Source organism: Aethina tumida, chromosome 4, assembly GCF_024364675.1.
Source record: "Aethina tumida isolate Nest 87 chromosome 4, icAetTumi1.1, whole genome shotgun sequence".
Lineage (NCBI taxonomy): Eukaryota > Metazoa > Arthropoda > Insecta > Coleoptera > Nitidulidae > Aethina > Aethina tumida.
Window position 1 is genome coordinate 29,086,599 of NC_065438.1, and position 21,732 is coordinate 29,108,330.

Below are 21,732 nucleotides of genomic sequence, written 5' to 3' on the forward strand. Positions count from 1 at the left end.
TTTGTTATGACAGCTGATTTTCGGTTACGTGTTTGGCATCATGACTTTCGTTCTCTCATAAGACATTATTTTTTGGGAGGCAAAACGGCGAAAGTTGGACAAATATTATGGACTAATGCTCTAATGACTAATGAAATATTGGTTTGGAGAGTTTTATGGTGGCCTAAATCTCCAATGCCGATGCGATTGTCATGGCATACTTTTCGAGGGCTACCATCGGACTATTATCTCTTCCTAAACCTCAAAAGATGGCTCATCAATAAAAAATTCAGCTCGCGGAGGACAATTTTGAAGACCTCCCGGAAAATTTTTAATTTTCGGACAGGATTAAAAGTTGAAAAATCGCTGGAATAAGTGCATCGATCTAAAATGACGCCCTCGAAGGCAACTATATTGAATAATAAAATCAAATTCTATCAAAATTTTTTCTATGTTAGCCTACTAACTCTTTAGCCCAAATGTTACATTTAGTTGTGCTCACAAATTAACTTACTTCTCCGACATTCATGGCGCCTCTTTTTTATACTTCATGGTGAGCACAACACATTGAGGAAGAGAGATTGTACGTTTTATACTTGTTTGAACCTAGTAAGAATGACATGTAGCTATGACAATTTCATTTTGAAATTAGATCTATTCCTATAATAGTTACTAATCCAGTTATTTTTGACTTTTTAAAACAATAATTAAACATGAATCAAATAATCAGAATCTAAATTTTATACCTTATTTAGGGAAGACAAAATCAAATTTATCAATTTTAAATAAAATTGCAATTATTCAATAGTTTCTCAGACCTTCATTCATGACTATTTTGGCCACATGTATGTGATTTGTCTGGATTAATCTAATCTAATCAGTTTTATACAACAATTTGTTTAATAATATCAATAGAAAAGTAATAAGCATTTTTTTAACAAATTGTTAACGTTCCTTAACCAAAACAGACAAACTTCAACTAATAATACATTTAAATGAATTATATTTTATATATAATTGTTTTGCAATATGTTGTAAACATAAATAATTAAATATGTCATGTTGTAAAAACAACGAAAGTTATAATAATAATGAAAAATGATGAGTAGCGATTTATGTTAGTCTCTTGTTTTAATTGCTACGTCTAGTGAATACAAGTATTATGGACATTATTAGTATAAGTGAAGAATGTGATAACTTGGTTGAATTAAAAAAAATAGCTGTAGGTGAGTAAATGACAATTAAATGATTATATTATTTTCCCGAAATATTATGTGTATAGTTGATTTACATATTATATTTAATATAGAAGACAATTAAATTTTACTATTGAAATGTCAACAAAATTAGTCTATTGTTTACCTTACATTTAATTTATAGTTTAATATATAATTATGTGATTAGTAATTTAGTTAGATTCCAGAGAAAACAATATTCCTTGTCTACTGTTTCATATTTCATTATATTTATTCATTTATACAAACTTTCAAGAGAGAGTATTTTTTGTTTTAGAAAAACAGCTGAATAGAACAGATGAGGATTACTTATGCCGGTATCTAACAGGACATGAAAATAATGTTAAAAGATCTATCAATGCCGTAAGTAAAATAGATAAATCAATTAATTGAAAGGTTTAAGTTTTTATTTTCAGTTGTGCAACTATCAGAGCTTTGTTGAGAGACGTAGGGACACCTGGTTAAACATTGACAAAACTAAACTTAGTACAATTTTGGAATCATGTGTTATTGACGTATTAGAGAATCAAGGTGAATTAGAACAAAAAGTGGTTTGGATCCGTTTGGAAAAATGGAATCCAGAACTATTTTCAGCGGACGACATTTTACAGGTAATCATGTCTATAATTGAAAAAGGTTTTGTAAAATTGTTTATTCAATTTAATGTGATTACATTTCAATGTCCCCTAAATACTTTCAGTTTAATTGCAGATATCAGGTTTAATTTGCGAGGCTATTTATTCAAAAGTTAAAATTATTAAATTTATTGATATTATTATGGATCTGAATAACATCCAGTTTCAACATTTATATGCTTTATCGACGAAATTTGCCAAAAGGATGGTATTTTTTTTATCGGTAGGTAACATATTAACCCTATAGAATATTAATATACAATGTAATTTTATTCTAGGAATGTTTACCAATGAAGATGTTGAATATATATATTATTAGACAACCAAAATTATTTTATTTGCTTTACGCAGTATTCAAGCCCTTCATATCAGAAAGAATGAAGAAAGTGGTAAATAGACAACTAACTGACGGTTAACATTAATAATTAAATACATATTTCAGATACACGTGTGTGGACACGATTTTACAGTTTTAGTGGAAAATATTGGAGAAAAAATTCTTCCACAGGATTTAGATGGATGTGCAGCAGAATCATTACCGTCAAGATGGCTCGAACATTTATATAAAACAAGAACACAGAAAGGTATTGATACATTTATATACATACAAATTTCAATCCTCTTAAATTGAAAATGTAAAGTTTACATCTTTAATATAACAAAACTAATTTACTTTCTCAATTAATGTACCTCTATAGATGAGAACCAACGGCAAAGAATAGTCTTCTTCTTTATATAATTAGCAGTTTCTAATAAATATATTTTTAAATCGATTTTCTTAAATTACATAATTGTTAGTACCTTCAAAAGTCAAATTAAGTAAAAATATATAACTAAACTGTTTTATTTATTAAATTATTTTAAAATATTTGTTAATCTCTTATAAAAGCAATACATAAGTGCATACGATGGAAAAATATAAAGAGGTTCATGTATTAATTATAATTGTTGATAATTTGACATACCAATCGAAAACTGTTTGATCCTACTGAATTTTTGCTTCATAGTGAAAATCATTTGCTGTCTCTGTCATGTATGATGCCTCTTTCAAAATTCAGTAGGATCAAAGGCTTTCCAATCGGTTTGTGTTAGAGTAATAATTTTTTATTTGTCTATCACCATAATCGTCTTGGATGTATTATTTTCATCCACCCCTAAAATTAATTGATTAATTTAATTGTTATATATATATATTTTTTTTTAGATTTACAGTTGTCCGGATACCAATTTTCAAGCTGATTGATTGAAATAAGCAAATAAACATCGTCATGAATACATGTGTTAAAATGTTCTTTACAAAAATGTAATAAACAAATAAAACATACATTTCTGGTGTTTGTTTTTGAATTCTTATTCACTATTTGTGTTTTTCTAAAGTCATTTTGATATTTAAAATCAGTATTTATTTATAATAAAATAAACAATAATATATTTATATATATATATATATATATATATATGTTTGGAAAAACCTAACAAGAAACACTCAATATAAAATGTCTCCAAAATCATGTATAACATTGTAACTTATTTATAAAATATATTTATTATTATATTAAATTGTATGTACTTTGCCTTTTGGTGAAGATATGAAAAAAATACAGAAAAAAATGCAAATTAAACCAATGTTTTCAATAGGTTTTGAAAGAAGTTTTTATTTTAAGTACTTGTATGTTCTTAGTGTACAAATACTAAATAAAATATTTCAAACTCTTTTAAGAAAAAAAGAAAAATAATTGATTTCTTTAAATTTTTATGTAAAAAAATAGCGGCAATTTAAAAATGCCAAAAAAGTGTATGTTTGAATGGATTTCTTTAATATATTTTGGTACTTAGTTTCTATTTTTAATAAGTGCTAAACATCGGCGTTTCTTGGAGAATTGAATTTCACGCTTCAGAATCAGAAACCAGAGGGCTTCTTTATTTATCCCTCAGAGCTATTTGCATAACGTACCACGAATTCTCGGTAGGATTCAATGCCAGATTAATGGACAGGCATCAAAACTGAACTTTGATGTCGGAAAACCACTTCTTTGCTTCCTTCTATGTGTGTTTCGGATCGTTGTCTTGTTGAAACACCCATCGCAGTCGCATATTGTCCTCAGAATATGGCAACATAATCCCACTTAACACATTACAATAAGATACTGCTGTCATTATTTCGTTAATACGATATATTGGACCGATACCTTGCTAGGAGAAGCATCCCCATAGTAAATTGCGACTTGACCGCAGTGTTTTGCGGCGGCCTTGTTTGGCTTTTCGTTTTTTAACTATTCTCAATTAGCAATTTTCGAATACATAGTCAAAACGAACGATCAAGGTAAATTAATTTTTAATGTTTTTTGACGATGAAAAAAGATTTTTATTTCCAAATATGATAATGATTCATTCGTTCAATCTTCGGGAATATATTGGCCTTTCATCCTCGCGTTTCCTTTTGGGGCTTATATTTCCGATCATTACCTTCAAGCAATTTTCGGCTATTTTCCGATACGAAAAACCTTTTTTTATGTAGTTGTTTTGCATTGTAACTAAAATTAACTATATTTTCATTTATTTTACTTAGGTAGCAACTTATATGTTATATCACATATTTACCGTTTATAAGTATTTTAGGGATACAATAATGAAAGGTTCATCAATTAAAACGACATGTCCCTATTATGTCGCATATATTAATTTGTGCACTTTTCACAGAATGATAAAAATGCGCAAGCCGATAAAAATGTGCTACCTCCAAACAACGGTTTTTGTGTCTAAACATCTCAGTTGTAAATTTAATGTGTAATTTCGAATAAATTTAGCAATTAACATTAAATAAGTATGTTTTATAAAAACAATACAGCAATATAATTGTTTATTAGTTTGTTTAATTAGATATTTTTTAATATTTGAAAAATATTCAAGGGTCAAAAGTAGAGCAACTTAAAACAACCTTATGTACATTTAGCCTTCACTTATTTAGTATCTAATTGCATATCCATGGAAAGTTCATCTTAAACTCATGTTATCTTTGGCAAATGGAAGTATATGATTCTATAGAATGTCACGATAAACAAAACGATACATTATCCGATCTAACTTAACCAGTGGGCTCATGCCAAATTCAGAAACACATCCCCAAACCATAACGCTTCCTCCACCCTGCTTCACAGTGAGTCTAGTGTACTTGGGATTATACCTTTCATTAATTGGTCCTCTCACCTATGAAATGCCATCAAATTTGAATAATCGGAGACGCCTTTCATCGGAAAACAAAATTGTTTTCCCTTGCCCATCTGTCCAGCCACATGTTCTTTTGCAAAAAGTAGTCTAGTTTGCAAAAATGAAAAGCTTCTCTGCTGGTTTTTTACCATAGAGACCAGTTCCTTTTAGACTTCGTTTTAGAGTACTCACCAACACAGGGAATTCGTTTATTTCTTGATTTATGCTGAATTCGCTGATAAAAGTGTGGGAAACAACAAGCGTTATTGTTTTCCTGGGCACAGCTTTGTTAGTCTTACGTTTTCTACCACTTTTCGAAACTTTGTCCAGTGAAATGATTGATTTGTTACATTCTAGAACTTTTCTATAATTTCATAAAATTTGGTACACGAGTAGGTACCGATTGAAATAAGACATTATTACAATTTGAACTCAGTCGGAAATCGTATTGTCGGTTTTTTGTTCTTTTCTCTTCAGCCATAGACCATCGACTTAGATTATTGGCCCTAAGGGACAGGATGAATTCAACGCGGATGATTGCTGATGAATGTTTTGCCAATAAAGTTAAGTCAGTTGGTATTCAATATGTTTACCTCCGTATAAGGTCTTTTGACTTAGGTATTTATCGCCTTTTTTTGAACTTACTTCTACCAGCAAACCATAGGCCCCCACTGTAGTGACTGATGTATGGAACGTCCACAGTGGGATGAGGAATGGCATCATCATATGTTACTAAGAGGGCAACATGGAGAAAAAGGTGATCCTCGCTTTGCTGTGGAGAGTCATATTCATAACACTATGGGTTTAATGGAGTCATTGCTTAGCGATATGCGGATGACGTTGTGGAGTCTTATTTTCATCCCTACTTAAGAAGGGATCTCGGACTAATTTTTCAGCAAGTTAATGTCCGTCCACATATTGCCAGGAAGCCTTTCATGTAAATTTACTGCCTTGGTCACCCAGATCTTCAGACCTTTCCCCAATAGAAAGTGTGTGGCATGTTGAATTTACTGCGCCCTCCACCAACTCTTAATAAACTAAGACACCAGATTCAGTTCGTGTTAGATGAGATATCACTAGAAAATTTCGATAATCATATTAGATCGATGCTACGACGCGTCAATGAGTGTCTTAATCAATTAGAGGGTCCGACCCATTATTAATTTTTTAATTAATTATTATTCTGTAATAGTTTAATATTTTTCTAAAAAAAATTAAATAAATCAACTAGGTGTGACGGAATAAAATGAAAATATTTGCAATTCAATTTCAATTCAATTTTATTTAAATTCGTTGTCTGGCCTGAAAATAGCTGATAATTGGAATTTGTATCGATTTCAATAAGTCGAAAAACTATTTTGAATTTCTAATCTAACTTAAAAGACGAGGAGGAGATGTACATACAACGGAAAAATATTATTAAGACAGAAGGAAGAACAAAAATTTAAATTCTTTCATTCAGATATGATGTTTAAATAATAATAATACCAACATAACCAAAAAACGCATCACATGAAAATAAGCTTGTGAGTCATTATTTTAAACTGAGGGAACAAACTGGAAGAACATTTTAAACCTTTATATGGTGATTCGATAATTATAAGTGAAAAAGTACTTTTTGTATCCTTCTCCACATTTTCTAACCTTTCTTTACATAATAGAATAAGTGGCTCTAAAAACTATATGATAAACTGGGCCATTTTACTAAAACATTGCTTTATACTATCTTATTTATGATTGCAAAATTTAAATAAAATATATATCGGAGAATTAGCATTAAAACAACAAAATAAGCAAAACGAAGGCACGAATGAGTAGTCGAATGTAGCCGTGAGCCGAATAATCGAATCGTTCTTAGAAAAGTGCGTATGTGAAGAAATGATGTGTTGTTACTTTAGGTGGTAATAGTATTGTATTTCAATATTATCTCTGCTTTTCTGAAACTATCCTTCTGAAACATTAAAGGATGTTTGTTAAAAATTGTCAAATTCGTAAATGAGTGCACAAGGTTGAAGAATGTGTACACAAATCATTTTATTTGTCATTTAAAGATCATCTCAGGTGGCTTAATGATTTAAAGATAAAAAGGTTTAAACAATAATTTGACAGAATTAATAATTATTTTTTTAAATGAAATAGAGAAAATTTTATATCTTAAAATGCAGCTTCACATTTAGTGGGTATTTATTGTAAACTTGTAATGTAACTTGGCAATAATCATTCCTAGGTCACAAAATATGTTAATACTTCGTAATTGACTTAAACTTTACTGCATTACCAAAATGAAGTAATTTTATTAAGCATTTACATTTACAAATATAAATAAATAAATAAATATATAGCATTGACCGAATAAACAAGGATTATACCTTGGACTTGGCCATAACCGTTTAGGAATACCAATTTCGTATAACGAAAGTAAATCCGTGCAGTAGTAATCAGCGGTATTCAATAGTGAGTGGTTGTGGATAATCAAAATGCCTTCTGAAGCGCTTTGTAATCAATTGACACTGGAGCAAGAAAATTACAAAATATTACAATTGCAAAAACTGATTAAAGGTAAGTTAAATAAACTATATTCGTATTTGTTTCATTGCGTTGTAAAGTTGTAACACGATACACAAGTTTATTTTTAAAAATCCGTCATTTTTAATTTATTATTTTAATTATAAGTTTAGCCACGTAATTTTGAATTACATAAACTTTATAATTCAAGTATTTTTCTCACAAAATATTAATTAATTTCCATTAATGTTATATAATAAAATCACTTATCTCTGTTAATTTTCAATAAAAAAGAGTAATTTTATAAATTTACATTCAACGTGATGGAAATCTCATTTTGTATCCATAACTAATTTTACCAGTCAACCAGTTTTATCCAATGAAGTTTTTGTCTCACAAAGATAATGCATATTATAAAAAATGCTTTATTTGTATAGAGGAAATTTACCAAAATTATTTAAAGTATATTATATTACACCAGTATCTCTTTAACTATAAGTTAGTAGTGCAGAGTTCAGAAGTTCTTGTTACAATAAATGTACTGTTTTTAGTAATTTCAAGAATTTGTTGAACGTCACACCGACAGCAACATGCTAGTTATATGTGTGTTGAGTACATACTTCCTTGTCATTATTCATTCAATATTAACTGAAAAAATTTTTTTAGTTTCGTTTTAGTTTATTGTCTTTATTTTAAAACAAATAAATTTATCAACGCCAAAATAGTAGTAAAATATCTCAAGTTTGATATTAAATATTATATATGTTATTTTCTAGGGAAAGTTACTTCGAATACATACTTTATTAACAACTTTAATTAATAATTGGAAAGACTTGCAAACTACAGGTTTCAAAGGTTAATGCAATTAATTCTCTTTAAATTATTCGCTAATTTTTGCGAACTATATATTAGGCATGATTACCTGCTTGATGTGAATAATTATGGTTATCATTATTTAATAAGTACAATTATATATTCCTGTCACAAACATTCATCATTTGTACTCAAACATGAAACCATGTTTGTAATTATATTAAAAAAAATATAACTACAAACATGGTTTGTAATAAATTTTAAGAAATGAATACTAAACTGTATAAATTTGCAAACAGTAAATACATAAATATTATGGGTATAGGTAAGTAAATGAATTTTTACTAGAAGTATTTTATAAAGCGTTTTTCTATAAAATATGACAGTATATAAATAATAGTTTGTCCTGGTTTCTCTACGGTTTAAAATGAACAATTTAAAGAATCTGATATTCTAAATGTTTTTCTTTTAATTATCTTTATTCTAATTCTTGTTTTAATTACAGCCAAAAAGTAATTTTGTATTTATGTATTTATGTATTTGCCTATAAAAATAATATTTATTATGATATTTTAGTTTGACTTAGTAAGTAATATTTTTGTCTCCCTTTCCACATTTTCTTTCAAGCAATAAGAATCACAAAAAACATATCGAAACCAATGTTACTTGATTGAACAGAATGCTGGCTCTCTCAATAGACATGCATCTAGACCTTGCATGGGTTGAATATAGTATTTGTCTTTTAGCTCATTTTTCTCATTGTGAGCTCCTGGGAATATGTAGACGGACATTATCTTGATGAAAAATTAGTTCGAGATCTCTTTTTATGTAGGGATAAAAATGAGGGTCTAAAACGTCATCCACATATCGTGTCATATTACTAATGAAAACTGAAGGTGATCTGCTACCATAAGCAATAGCACCCCATACCATTAAACCCATAATGTTATGAAATAACTCTCCACAGCAAAGGGAAGATCACGTATTTCTCCACGTCATCGTCTTACTAACACATGACAATTACGTATGCCCAAGCAAAAACGAGATTCATTACTAATCAATGCGATTCCATCCGTCATCCCACTGTTGTTGTTCCATACCAGTCACAACATTAGCGCCTAAGGTTTGCCGGTTGAAGTAAGTTCAAAAAATGGAGGTAAACAAATCGAATATCAATTGACCAACCTTCATCGGCAAAAAATTCATCACCAATCATCCGCGTTGAATTTATCCCGTCCCTTGGGGCCAATAATCTAAGACGACGGTCTTGTGGCTATGTTGCAGTTCTGGGTCTTACGGAACCTCTTGTTCCACCTCTTCCACCCTCTTCACTTACCAACATCGTATTACAATACTCACATTTGTTCAAACGCCACGTTATTTCTTGAAACGAAATTTCTGCTTCATCTAGGCCCTCCGGTCATGTCAACATTTAGCATAAGTTACTAAATAAAACAAATTGTGATAAAAACTAAATTCACGCTTATTTGAAATACTATGAAGAAATAATATGAAGAAAAAAAACAAAAAACCGACAATACGTTTTCCGATTGAATTGATTAATCAAATATGTATTATCCAAATTTACTACTAATAGATATTAGTTATCTTAATAAAAACTAATCTATCCTAAATTTACGTTCATCGAATTTATGACACCTAATTTTATTATATATATTTTTTTATTTCAGAGAATGAAAAACTAAACAAACTTTGTAATGATGAGCTATATTTAAGAAGATTTTTATTAAGTACCAATTTTGATGTACAAGCTGCTTTTAACAGGGTAACAATAAAAATTCTTACTTCTTGTAGTATGTTCCCAATATATTTATTTTAGATGAATTTATTTTATGAGTTATTATTGGAATATCCTGATTGGTACACTAGAAACAACCCTATTGAGTGTAAATCATTTATCGACATGGATATACGCCTTATTCTCCCAGGAGAGGATAAGGAAGGCCGACCTATTTATTTGATGAAATTTGGTATGGTTGTTATTTTTATATTATTTATATTTTATTTTATTTATATTTATGACTGATTTAAATGATAATTTTAAAAAACCTTTAAATTCATCTTTTTCAACTTTTTAGCAAATGTTGATGTAGATAAAATGGACATTTTGGATGCTGTTGCTGTGGATGATATAATGCTGGAAGTATTTTTCAAAGAAGAAAATATTAAAAATGGACTTTGTGTCATTATAGATGTATCCAATATTTCGCTAAAGATGCTAAAGTGGTTAACCCCTCATAATATTAAAACTGGTCTGAAAAAACTAGAAGCCACGCCAATAGAAAATTACAGATTTCATGTGGTAAAGTCTTCATTGATAGTGAATGCTGCAATTAAAATTATTTGGCCATTTTTGAATGACAGAATTAAGGAGATGGTGAGTTGTGAAAAATAAATATATACATAAATTAAGAATAAATTTGCTGAAATGATTAATGAATTTATTTTTTAGGTAAAATTTCATTACAACAATATGCAATCTTTGTATGAATACATTGATAAAGAAATTTTGCCAACAGACCTAGGTGGATACACGCAAATTGATACTGAAAAGTTACGTGAGAAAGTATATGTTTGCAATAATGACATTTTAGAAAGCTTTGAGAAAAGGCGATCAATTTTCCTCAATTGATCGACTCAAAATATATTACAATGGTTTGGTAAAAATTTATATTGTTTTACTATAAATGTTTTTATTTTATTCGTTATATATTAATTAGTTATAGTTGTAATAAAGTTTATGATGATTACTAAGCTTTTTTGTGAACTGACTTTTACTCTACAAAAACATTTACATCTAGGATATTTTAACTCATTAATGACCTTTTTACTAGTTTGCCACCCTATACTTTAAAATGGAACGAAAACATAATAGACTGTTTCGAGAACACACTCAACTACATGTTTTTCCAATACTTTCAAACCATAATGTTCTTTGTCCATAGTTTAAAAAGTTGGTGTGTATCCTCAGTCCAAGATAAACCATTCACAGTAACTCTTCAATAACCTCAATATTGATGATATGGCAGCTACCCTGCTAAACGTTGTCTAAATCTCTAACAAATATTAAAAACAAAATAATACCTAGAACATTTCCATGAGATACTTTTACTGATCGACTTCTAAACTTGACTATATCTTCCTCTTTGACATGAGTCATCTCTGAGACCAATTATAAAGCTATTATAAAAATCAATGCCAAGTAGCATCTCTTCTTTCATAACGTTCTAGTTTCTCTAACAAGATCCTGTGATCATATGCGTTGGTTTAATCTAGAAACAGGCACAATTAATTTTCACTCTGTTGTAATGGATCTATTTCTCAAATACCCATGATGATGCCCAGCAAACAGTTTGAATTCCTAATATATTTTGCATTATCATTTCGTAAATTATTGAAAAAAAAATTGGATTGATGGAGCAATAATTCTCGACTTAACTACGGCCACCCTTCTTAAGGCCTTTTTTCTGTTTATACCCGTTGAATGACTATATTTCTTATAAAAAATGTAGTGCAATTACTAGTAGGATTAAGTTTCAAGTTTGTTGTAAATTGAGAAAAATGGGATCAAATGTAAAATAAAAAAATTAAAAGATACCACTGGAGATATAGAAGAAGAACCATCATATGATCGACGGCTCGACAGTTTCATGTAAGTATAAGTATTTCAGAAAATATAAGATTTTATAATAAAAAAATTGACCGTCTTTTTCAAACTGGTCGCATCAATATTATCAAATCCTGTAATCAATCGATTGTCAACTTTTTTGTTTTATTTGTCTTTACAATAGCTAATATTGAGCTTAGTTGGTTTGCTGCTTTCGTAAAAAAAAGAACAAAAAAGTGAAAAAGAAAATTTGGTAGTTTTATTATCAAATAAAAAAATTGTCTACAACGATAAGATAACCCGATCGATGAGACCTAGGACTATGAGTTATGAGTCTTATTTACTTAATTCCCGAAAATCTGCCGTCACGGTGACTATCCCCCTTATTAAGGAAATTTTAAATTTTTTGGAAAACAATCCATGTGTCACCGAGTAATTCAAGGAGAATTCATAAATACAGAACTCTATTACTCTAGATGGAATATCATCAATATCATGCCTCAATTAGTTTTTGCATTAAAAACTTCTGTTTTGTCGGGTAAGATATACTGTATACTTTTGATAATTCATCTGTGAAGGATTTTACATCAATACAATTCACTTCATGTATGTTTATTACATTTTTCATTAACTTTATATGAGCTTCCACAAATTTTTATTTTAATATTTTTTACATGCTTTAAGTTTGATTGACAAATTTATTTCTTTACTATGCTGATCCTTTTGAATGTTGATAAGAGCTTTATCATTCAATTTAATTATACTGTAGTTTTCTCCTTCACCAGAATACCACAACAAGTTCATTCTACTATCTTTCTTAATAATCTTAATATTCGCTTTATAGGGAAACTTTCATTAAATATTAAAATAGGAAATATAATAGACAGTACTTTCATTAAAAAGAGGTATGAAAATATTTAAAAACTTGTATCATTTTTTTTTTCAAAAAAGGGATTCCTTATGCTTTATAGTCTGATACTTTAAATTATTAGTCCTTTAATAATGTTTATAAATATATTGTCTATAGTATTAGTTATTAGTAACGAGATATTTATAATCAGAAAATTCACATATCTTACAAACAGAATTCTCTACAGATTTATATTAGTTTTTATTACAGGATACTACTGGAACTACATCCTCCCCCTCATTTTAACAGAAAGCATTTAAGGTCATAATTTTGATATACATAATTGTCTATCTTGATTTTCTTTATGCAATGTCCCATTGTACCCTTACACATAATGGACAATTATTAAATATTTTCTGTATTATATCTACTTTTTCTCCAACTATTGCAGATTATAAAAATATCTATACTTTGAGATTTTGGCCTTCTTGCAGATATCTCATGGTATTTAAACGAGTGAAATTAAAATCAAAGAAGTTTGATAACAAACTGGTAGAGAATCTAAACAATATAAGCCAATAAACCAAATGTGATCACATTATCAGCAAGAGTGTGTGACATTGACATAGTGGAGCTGGTCTAGACCGCTCCAATTTGGAGTCCCAAAATTTTGTGAATTAACTTTTATTAAAAACCATTGAAACTTGTGTTCAAACATATAAATACATAAAAAGACTAAAAAGGATTTAATAAAACACATTTTACATAAAAAGCTTAAATTTAATATAAATGTTAAAGGAAATTTAAAATTAAATTAAATAATTAATATTGTGAAACTTATCTGGAAAAAGCTGTTTCCATTGGTCCCCCCATTTTTTGTTGAATTATTTTGCCATAACCACCTCTTCCACCATCATAATCAGTTCTATATTCATCTCTGACCTAAGAAAACAATATATATACATAATTAATTATTTATAAATATAAATTATGTGAATTTTGGTATTTCTCCACTTTCTAATTGAGATACATATGTGAAAAATGTACTTAAACATGTACATTAAAATAAAGTGATCAAAGGGAGACAGTTAATAATTTAATGAACCTAGATTCAAATATTGAATTCATATAATGTATGCAAGAAAAATGTAATTTAGTGTGGTGATTGATTTGTGTTTTAATTTTTATTGTGTATAATTTAATTTTATATATTTATTTTTAGTATATAAAACATGTGAAAGTTAATTTGACACTTTCATTGACACTGTAATTAGTTTCATACCTTTTCTTAGTAATATAATTTTTCTGTTAACAAGAAAAATTTCAAAACAAGTTTTATTTACCTGTCCTCCTGTTTTGCCCCGACCATATTGTCTTCCCTCAATGAAACCTGCATCCCAATCTGTTCTTACAATTCTGTCATCCAATCTGGTCCCATTTATATATCTTAGACAATTTTCTGCATCAGCTCTTGTATAGTATTCTACAAAACAAAAGCCACAAGGAGTTTTCTTGTACTTATCAAGGCCCATTATCACTCTCCGAATGTCGCCACATTTTGAAAAGAGTTCATAAATCTGTTCTTCAGTAGTAAAAAATGATAAATTACCCACATATAAGGTTGTGGATTGTCTTAATAATTTGTCCTGTTCAGCCCTAGTGCCCTAAGAACACACAATTCAGTTAATACATTCTCATTTTTCAAAACCATTAACTAACCTTAAAGTGCTGATCTCTATAAGAGCTTAGTTCCACCGACGGAGATGTAACAGTTGACATAATTCAGTAATTTTTCAACTGGAAACTGATTGAAAATATTATATTTTAAATAAAAAACTATCGAAACTCAGTTTCGCTGCTTTCTCTTGTTATTGTATCTGTGAAACGTCAAAATCTTACCGAGGGCACAAACCACGAAGTATAGATATCTATACTTCGTGGCACAAACACTCGTTTTCTTCTTATGTCACTTATAACTGCAACAACCTCATAGAATACTAAAACTTATATTGTTTGTTTAATAATAAATATTTAATTAGGTATATTTATAATATACAGAATAATAAATAATAAAATTAAAGTGTGAATACTTTGATAGTAGTAATTTTATTTACGTTACAACAACGTTGGCAGCATTGACAAATCCGCTTCCAAAACTGTTTGGCGCCGGCAAAGACATCGGTTGCATGTGCTTTGTTATTATTTTAAAAAACTTTAAAACGTTTCTTATGATTGACAATAAATATTAAGTAAGTTTTTGTCTTAGTTTGCAAAATGTTTCTATTTCTATTTCATAATTTTTTGTCTATAAGAATAAAAATTAATAAGGGTTATGTTAGTTTCAGAAATTACAATGTCTGACTTTTCTGAAATTCTGCAAGAAGCAGAGAAACTTACCACTGATTTAAGTGGAACTGCAGATTTGCCTCAGGTTGATAGGTCTTTACGACAGGTTTTAGAAGCATCAAATGATCTCTACACTAGAGTTGCACAAACAGGTGCTAAAGATATTCAGGCGTAAGTATTGCCATTCAATTGTAAAACAAAGTTGAATATACTTGGTTTTAGGAACTTATTACTTGGATCCAAAGGAATTGATTTGCCTAAAATTGTTCAAAAACTTGAATCCATTAGTACCAAAAGAACATTTGAACCAATAGAGCCAATAGAAGATTTGGATATTTCAGGAAAATTGGAAAATGAAATCCGTAATAGAATATTGTCTGCATTTGATACAGGATTAAATGAAGTAAGCTATCATTGCTTCTATATAATATACAATTATTAAAATAATATTTTAGATGCTGTCTTGTGCATTCAACCATGCTTGGGAACATCAGGCTGGTGAATGGAAACAAGAAAAACGTAAAATACTTTATGCAATGGGTGGCCGTTGTGGAGCATTGGTAGAAACAGGAAAGCCTCTCAGTATCATGCATGAGAAGTCAATTGCTCGACCACCCAATTTAGGACCAATTGAAACTTTATATGCTTGCAAAATCATTGATTATAATACTAAAGTGAACCAAGGTGTACAAAAACCCAACTTGGTGGATGTCTTCTCAAATCTTTCAAATGAATTTAAAGATGCTGTAAGTATATTTTCTCTTTTATTATAGCAATATAATATTAGAACTAAATTATTTTTAATGTTGATACAATTTACCTATTTCTATTATATATTAATTTTATAAAAATGCACATCATATTAAATAATTTAAATTAGTTTTTTATTTTTATATCCTATTTTACTTTCAGAAAGTTAAAGACATGTGGGAAATAATCAAATATGTCATACAAACTCCATCCTTTCCCATGTCTGAAGACCCAATTAAAACTAGATTTTCAAAAACTTATGTAACAGCATTGGTGAAACAAGGGAAAAAATATCTTGAGGACAGATACAAGACATACATGTCAAACATTATCAATGAAAATTTGTCCCAAGCTATTAGAGGTGGTGTTCCAGGCACCTATCCTTTGGTCAGAAGTTTTGTGGGATTGAGGCTTCAAGGAGACTATATTGGACTCACAGATGGAACTATTGATGAGCGTCCATTGTGGCCTATGGTTTACTATTGCCTGCGCTCAGGAGATTTGAACGCCGCTATTTACTGTCTTAAACGAAACGGCTCCTCTGAATTTGATAATTTGGTTGGATTATTGGAAGCAAAGTTGGCCAATTCCAATGCTGATATTTCAAAGTATGAAGACAACTTGAGATATCATTACAGAAGATGTGTTCGAAATGAAACTGATCCATTTAAGAGGATTATTTGGGCTGTACTTAGTTGTTGTGATGTCACTGATGAACATTCTGAAGTTGCTAGAACTGCTGATGACTATTTATGGTTAAAGCTGAGTCTGGTCAGAGAAGATTATGATAAAGATGACTATATAAAATACACCGATTTACAAGTAAGTATACTTTGATATGACCAAAGTGTAATTATAAAAACACAATAATTAAATAACATTTGATTCACAATAATTTTTTCTAGTATACAATCCTTGAAGAATATGGAGAATCTCACTATGATGCATACAATCAGCCCCATTTGTATTTCCAAGTGTTGGCTTTAACTGGTCAATTTGAAGCAGCCATTGAGTTTTTATCTCGAATCGAACGATACCGAGTGCATGCTGTCCATATGGCTATTACCTTGAATGAGTTGTATATGTTAGCTGGACCCCAAGACACAGGGGCACCATTAAGTAAGAATTATTAATCTGTAACTGTTCATGCAACTAGTTAATATCTGTTCTGTTAGTTTCAGTTGATCCGGCTGATGAACGACCGGCACGACGCTTAAACTTAGCACGTTTGATAATGATCTATGTTCGAAACTTTGAACTAACCTGCCTGAATGAAGCTTTGCATTATTTCTTTTTGTTGAGAAATTTTACGAATTCCGATGGTGTAGATATTTTCAAGCTATGTGTTAGTGATTTGGCCATTGAAACCAAACAGTATGAAGCTATTTTGGGAGTAGTGCAGAAAAATGGTATCCGATCAAAGGGACTTTTAGATAAATTTACAACACCATCCATCAGCACAGAAAGTATAGCAGAAATTATTGGCAATAATTTAATAAAGAAAGGATTATATGAAGAAGCAATTAATATATTTGACATAGCAAATGTAAATATTTTAAATGATTATATTTTTTATACTTATTTTACTACTATGATATTTTTAGAAACGTGAAGAGGTCCTTGGTTTGATGTGTACTATGCTGTCTCAAGTTGTACAGTTAAAACACGAGGATGATTCATTAAGAACCCGTTTACATAAAAAAGGATCAATTTTTGTTGACCGATACTCCAGAGAAGGTTACAGTTCAGCAACATCTAGACTTGTTTCTTCATTCTTAAAATTAAACGAGCTCGTAGTATTTTTTAATCAGTATCATAATAAGCAATATCCACAAGCATTAAAGGTAACTTGAAATATTAAAATTTAAAGGTTATATTAATTTTTCATTTTACAGACTCTAAGTGAGCTTCGTTTGGTACCATTTCATGATAATGATATTGATGAATATGTTAAAAATTTTAAAAATTTCAATGATGAATTGTGCAAAGTAATGCCAGATATACTTCTCGCCACAATGAATATGTTATTTGCTCAATATCAAGGTTTAAAGGGAAATGAGTTTATACCAAGATATAATGAGGCTGGTATAGAAAAGGTAAAAATAAAAATATTTTTTCTGGCTAAAATTAAAATTATTTTTTTTTTAGCAACTAATAAATTTAAGAAACCAAGCAAAGACACTCACAAATTTCACTGGAATGTTGCCATATAGAATGCCAGGGGACACTAATAGTAGACTGGTTCAAATGGAAATATTAATGCACTAAGTTTTATTTTATTGTATTTTTTTAATAAATAAATGTTAAAATTTTTTTGTTAAATCAAACTTTGATACACATATGTGGTCTGCGAGATCGTCCAAATTCTGTTCCTTCATCTATAAATAAAATGTTATATACTATACTGCTAATTTTTAAAATTCATACCTTTTTATAATCTATGAACATGTTTTTAAATGAGATAAAATTTGTAAAAGTAGATAACATTTCAAATATCTCTCCCTCTAACTCGTCCTTTCTGTTACTGAAATTATATTAAAATATTTACTGAAAAACTTTTCAAGGCTGTTTCTTACTGAAGTTCGTTTTCAAATTTGATCATGTCAAAATTCGGTAAACATTCTACCAAACAATCCTGTATATATTTTTCGATACCTTCTTCATATTCTTTAAAAATGTCCGTATATATTAGTTTGTTTTCCTCCTTATCGTCAAACTTCTTCCAATGTTTCTCAAGAAATTGTTGTTGCATATCTTGAAATTTTTCTCGCATGATTATTTCCTCGATGCATCCGACTACTTCAAAGAAATATTTTTCACTGTCATCTTCACAAGTGTGAAACACATCTAATTCGTCATGTTTATCCGATACCGGATTGCCTAAAAAAATAATTTAAGTGCTTACAAATAACACGGGAATTAATTTTACTTTTAACATTGTTCATTTTATTGTCTGTCGACAATTTCAATTTATATTAATCAAACTTGAATTTTAATACGTGTTACTTTCATTTATTTGTTAAGGTGTTGCTATGGTTACGTATTAAAGGTACGTTTACAATGTAAACAAAAGGGATAGTACGAAGTAAATTAGTTTCATGAGAAATCAACCGAATCCTTTAATAAAAACTATAATTATTCGAATATCTTTTTAAATAAATTTATTATGGTTCACAACATAAATATATTCACAGATGCATACGCAGTACATATTTTTCCCTTTTACTTCGATAAGTATAAGATTTATTCCTGATTTTGCTTTGTACTAGATTCTAATACGTTTCTCAATTCATCTTTTTGAATTTAGAAACTTAATAATAATTATACTGTGTTCTGAAGAAAGATAAAATTATTTGAATGGAGTTCAACTGACTGGTTATTATGGACCAATAAAGCAACACAAAAGAAGAATATAATTAATTAATAATGCTACATTTGGAAATAATTTGAAGTTGCAATTTGTCAATAGTAAGAAATTTATAACGCCAAGTCCTCTAACAGATTTTCATTACATTTCACTACCCCACAGAAAAACAACGTAAGAAAAACATCGTGCTTTAAACAATCCACCTGTAAAACCATCGTTTTATCGATATCCCAGACCGACAGTAATTTACTTCGCGTGGGCGATACATAATCAACACAATCCCCATTTCGTCCTGCACTTTTGGTTTGTTGAATTATCCATCAGTGAAGGAATAATCAGTACATCTCAGGTATTAGTTGCATATTTTTTAATATTACGGGCGTTTTGGATATCGATTAATGTTTAAAGCAGCTGTTTCTATGTTGGAATAGTGAATTAATAATGGTGCGTTCTTGTTATGACGTCAAATGGGGTTGTCGACATTCAAAAAAAACGCAGAATTGTAATGAATTTGAAACCGTAAGAAAAGGATGCAGTTCGTCACTTACTACCGGAACAGGTAAATATACGAATCAATTTGAGCTTCTCATTATTTAATTTTAATTTTAATAAACAATTTCATTAAATGTCTTTGACCAAACTTTTTAGCTTAACATATATTAAATATTAAGAAAATTTAAAAAAGTATTATCAATAATAGTTTTAGAGTATATAATCGTATATATAAAATTCTCGTCACAGTTTTCGTTCCCATACTCCTCCGAAACGGCTTGACCGATTCTCATGAAATTTTGTGAGCGTATTGAGTAGGTCTGAGAATCGGCCAACATCTATTTTTCATCCCCCTAAATCTTAGGGGTAGTCCACCCTTAATTTTTTTTTTTTTATTTTTTAGACAAAATTTTCTATTTTTTATGATACAACATACAAAAATACATACAATCCTAAATTTTCACCCTTTTACGATCAACCCTTATTTTTTAATAGCCAACAATTATACGTGGCATGCTCTCGAGTGGGTAAACCATCCAGTTTGTTTGTGTTAGCTAAAGATGGACTAACAAAAAATATTGTTCACGCTATAGCATTAAGAGATTGATATTGTTTGTTAGTGTTACTGTCGTCATTGTTTAATTAATGATATATAATTTTAAGGAATAAATTATAATAACTTAAAAATAATGTTTGCCTTTTGTTATTTTTATATTCCCTCATCGTTCACAGCGCTCCATGCTTATTTCACGCGTATACCACATTCTTACATACATACAATATACACATTCTAACATACAGACATACTTACAATAAGTAAGCTATTTTTTGTCTACACTAGAAATTACTTGAAAGTTATTTATATGTCAAAACAACGTTTGCCGGGTCAGCTAGTAAATAATAAAAAGAATCCAAGATTTGAAAATTTTACTTATAAATAGTGTAAAGAAATTTATCAATAAAATAGATGTTTATACATAACATGTTGCAAGAGGTAATTACAAATAAATCAAAACCGTTTATCATAAAGTTAGGTTTAAATATAAAAATAGACAAAGAAGAAATCCAGAAAAATTGTTTTTTATTTATTCAATCAGGACATTTTTTATATAAAAAGTTTCCGTTCAATTTAGCATCCTTCAAGCGGTACCTATAAAATAATATAGATGTTAGCTTACGTCATCACCTTCACCGATGGACCGATGCGACGTGCTCACATCTATTTAGACTAGTTTTGTTTTATAAGCAAATCTGAAGTATTTGTTTACATTTAATAATCGGGGCAGTTCTTAAGAAAGAACCAGGCAGTCAAGCTTTAGACGTCGAGGGTTAAAGTACATTTGTTGTAATAAAGCGTATTATTGTGAATTTAGTGTTTTAATCAAACTAAAAAGACAGATTAACAGTCGCTAATCTATCATAGATAGTGGATTTTTTAGATTTTCATCACCGGGGATTTTTCATATCTGTTCTGTTATAAGTTTCTCGGCTTGGATGAAAGTATGGAATATTATTTTCAGTCGGTTTCAACATAATAATGCCCAAACACGTTTACTTTTCACTTCAATTTAAGAAAAGAGTAGTTGCACTTTGTGAAAGTGACTGAATTTATTGTGACGTGGCAAGAACATTAAATACTACTCAGAGTGCTGTTGCGAACATTTTGTGTAAATTCTGTAATTAATGTGGTGTAGAAAATCGACAGAAGCCAGGACGTCCACGAAATAAAAACACTCCCAAGACATACAAAATTATAAAAATACTCTCAAAGGTCCTCTCAAAACATCTAAACAAATCACTCAGAAAATTTCTACACAATTTAGTGCAGATGTTGGTAACAGAGCAGTGAGAAATCGTCTTATTGATGCGGGACTACATGGCCTAGTCCCGTTAAAAAACTACTGCTATCAAAGAAAAACAGAGAG

At 29.5% G+C, this 21,732-nt stretch overlaps 5 protein-coding genes across 6 annotated transcripts; 3 read left to right on the forward strand and 2 right to left on the reverse strand.

Moving 5' to 3' along the window:
- The first annotated feature begins 1,034 nt into the window (after positions 1–1,034).
- Positions 1,035–3,175, forward strand: LOC109596110 (alpha-tocopherol transfer protein-like). The gene is made up of 7 exons (XM_049966394.1): positions 1,035–1,205; positions 1,492–1,577; positions 1,631–1,825; positions 1,926–2,072; positions 2,128–2,238; positions 2,292–2,433; positions 3,054–3,175. The coding sequence occupies exons 1-7, from the start codon at positions 1,142–1,144 to the stop codon at positions 3,086–3,088; spliced, it is 780 nt and encodes a 259-aa protein (XP_049822351.1). The 5' UTR covers positions 1,035–1,141; the 3' UTR covers positions 3,089–3,175.
- A 4,314-nt stretch (positions 3,176–7,489) lies between these two features.
- LOC109596508 (retinaldehyde-binding protein 1) lies at positions 7,490–11,149 on the forward strand. 2 transcript variants are annotated; one of them, XM_020012079.2, is made up of 5 exons: positions 7,490–7,615; positions 10,066–10,160; positions 10,215–10,365; positions 10,474–10,772; positions 10,848–11,149. In XM_020012079.2, the coding sequence occupies exons 1-5, from the start codon at positions 7,534–7,536 to the stop codon at positions 11,025–11,027; spliced, it is 807 nt and encodes a 268-aa protein (XP_019867638.2). In that variant the 5' UTR covers positions 7,490–7,533; the 3' UTR covers positions 11,028–11,149. The 2 variants fall into 2 exon arrangements, with proteins under 2 accessions (XP_019867638.2, XP_049822215.1); XM_049966258.1 differs by lacking the exon at positions 7,490–7,615 and adding an exon at positions 8,628–8,699.
- A 2,462-nt stretch (positions 11,150–13,611) lies between these two features.
- On the reverse strand, positions 13,612–14,809 carry LOC109596505 (nuclear cap-binding protein subunit 2). Its single transcript, XM_020012064.2, has 3 exons — positions 14,572–14,809; positions 14,196–14,516; positions 13,612–13,794 (listed from the first exon to the last, which is right to left on the reverse strand). Exons 1-3 carry the CDS (start codon positions 14,629–14,631, stop codon positions 13,690–13,692), a joined length of 486 nt encoding a protein of 161 aa, XP_019867623.1. The 5' UTR covers positions 14,632–14,809; the 3' UTR covers positions 13,612–13,689.
- Positions 14,810–14,968: 159 nt separating this feature from the next.
- Positions 14,969–18,352, forward strand: LOC109596687 (nuclear pore complex protein Nup93). Its single transcript, XM_020012258.2, has 10 exons — positions 14,969–15,101; positions 15,192–15,369; positions 15,421–15,601; positions 15,654–15,944; positions 16,111–16,770; positions 16,854–17,067; positions 17,124–17,494; positions 17,553–17,792; positions 17,844–18,044; positions 18,097–18,352. The coding sequence occupies exons 2-10, from the start codon at positions 15,206–15,208 to the stop codon at positions 18,214–18,216; spliced, it is 2,442 nt and encodes an 813-aa protein (XP_019867817.1). The 5' UTR covers positions 14,969–15,101; positions 15,192–15,205; the 3' UTR covers positions 18,217–18,352.
- On the reverse strand, positions 18,191–18,985 carry LOC109596708 (ADP-ribosylation factor-like protein 2-binding protein). Its single transcript, XM_020012282.2, has 4 exons — positions 18,878–18,985; positions 18,525–18,828; positions 18,376–18,472; positions 18,191–18,326 (listed from the first exon to the last, which is right to left on the reverse strand). The coding sequence occupies exons 1-4, from the start codon at positions 18,891–18,893 to the stop codon at positions 18,252–18,254; spliced, it is 492 nt and encodes a 163-aa protein (XP_019867841.2). The 5' UTR covers positions 18,894–18,985; the 3' UTR covers positions 18,191–18,251.
- Between the last annotated feature and the right edge of the window lie 2,747 nt (positions 18,986–21,732).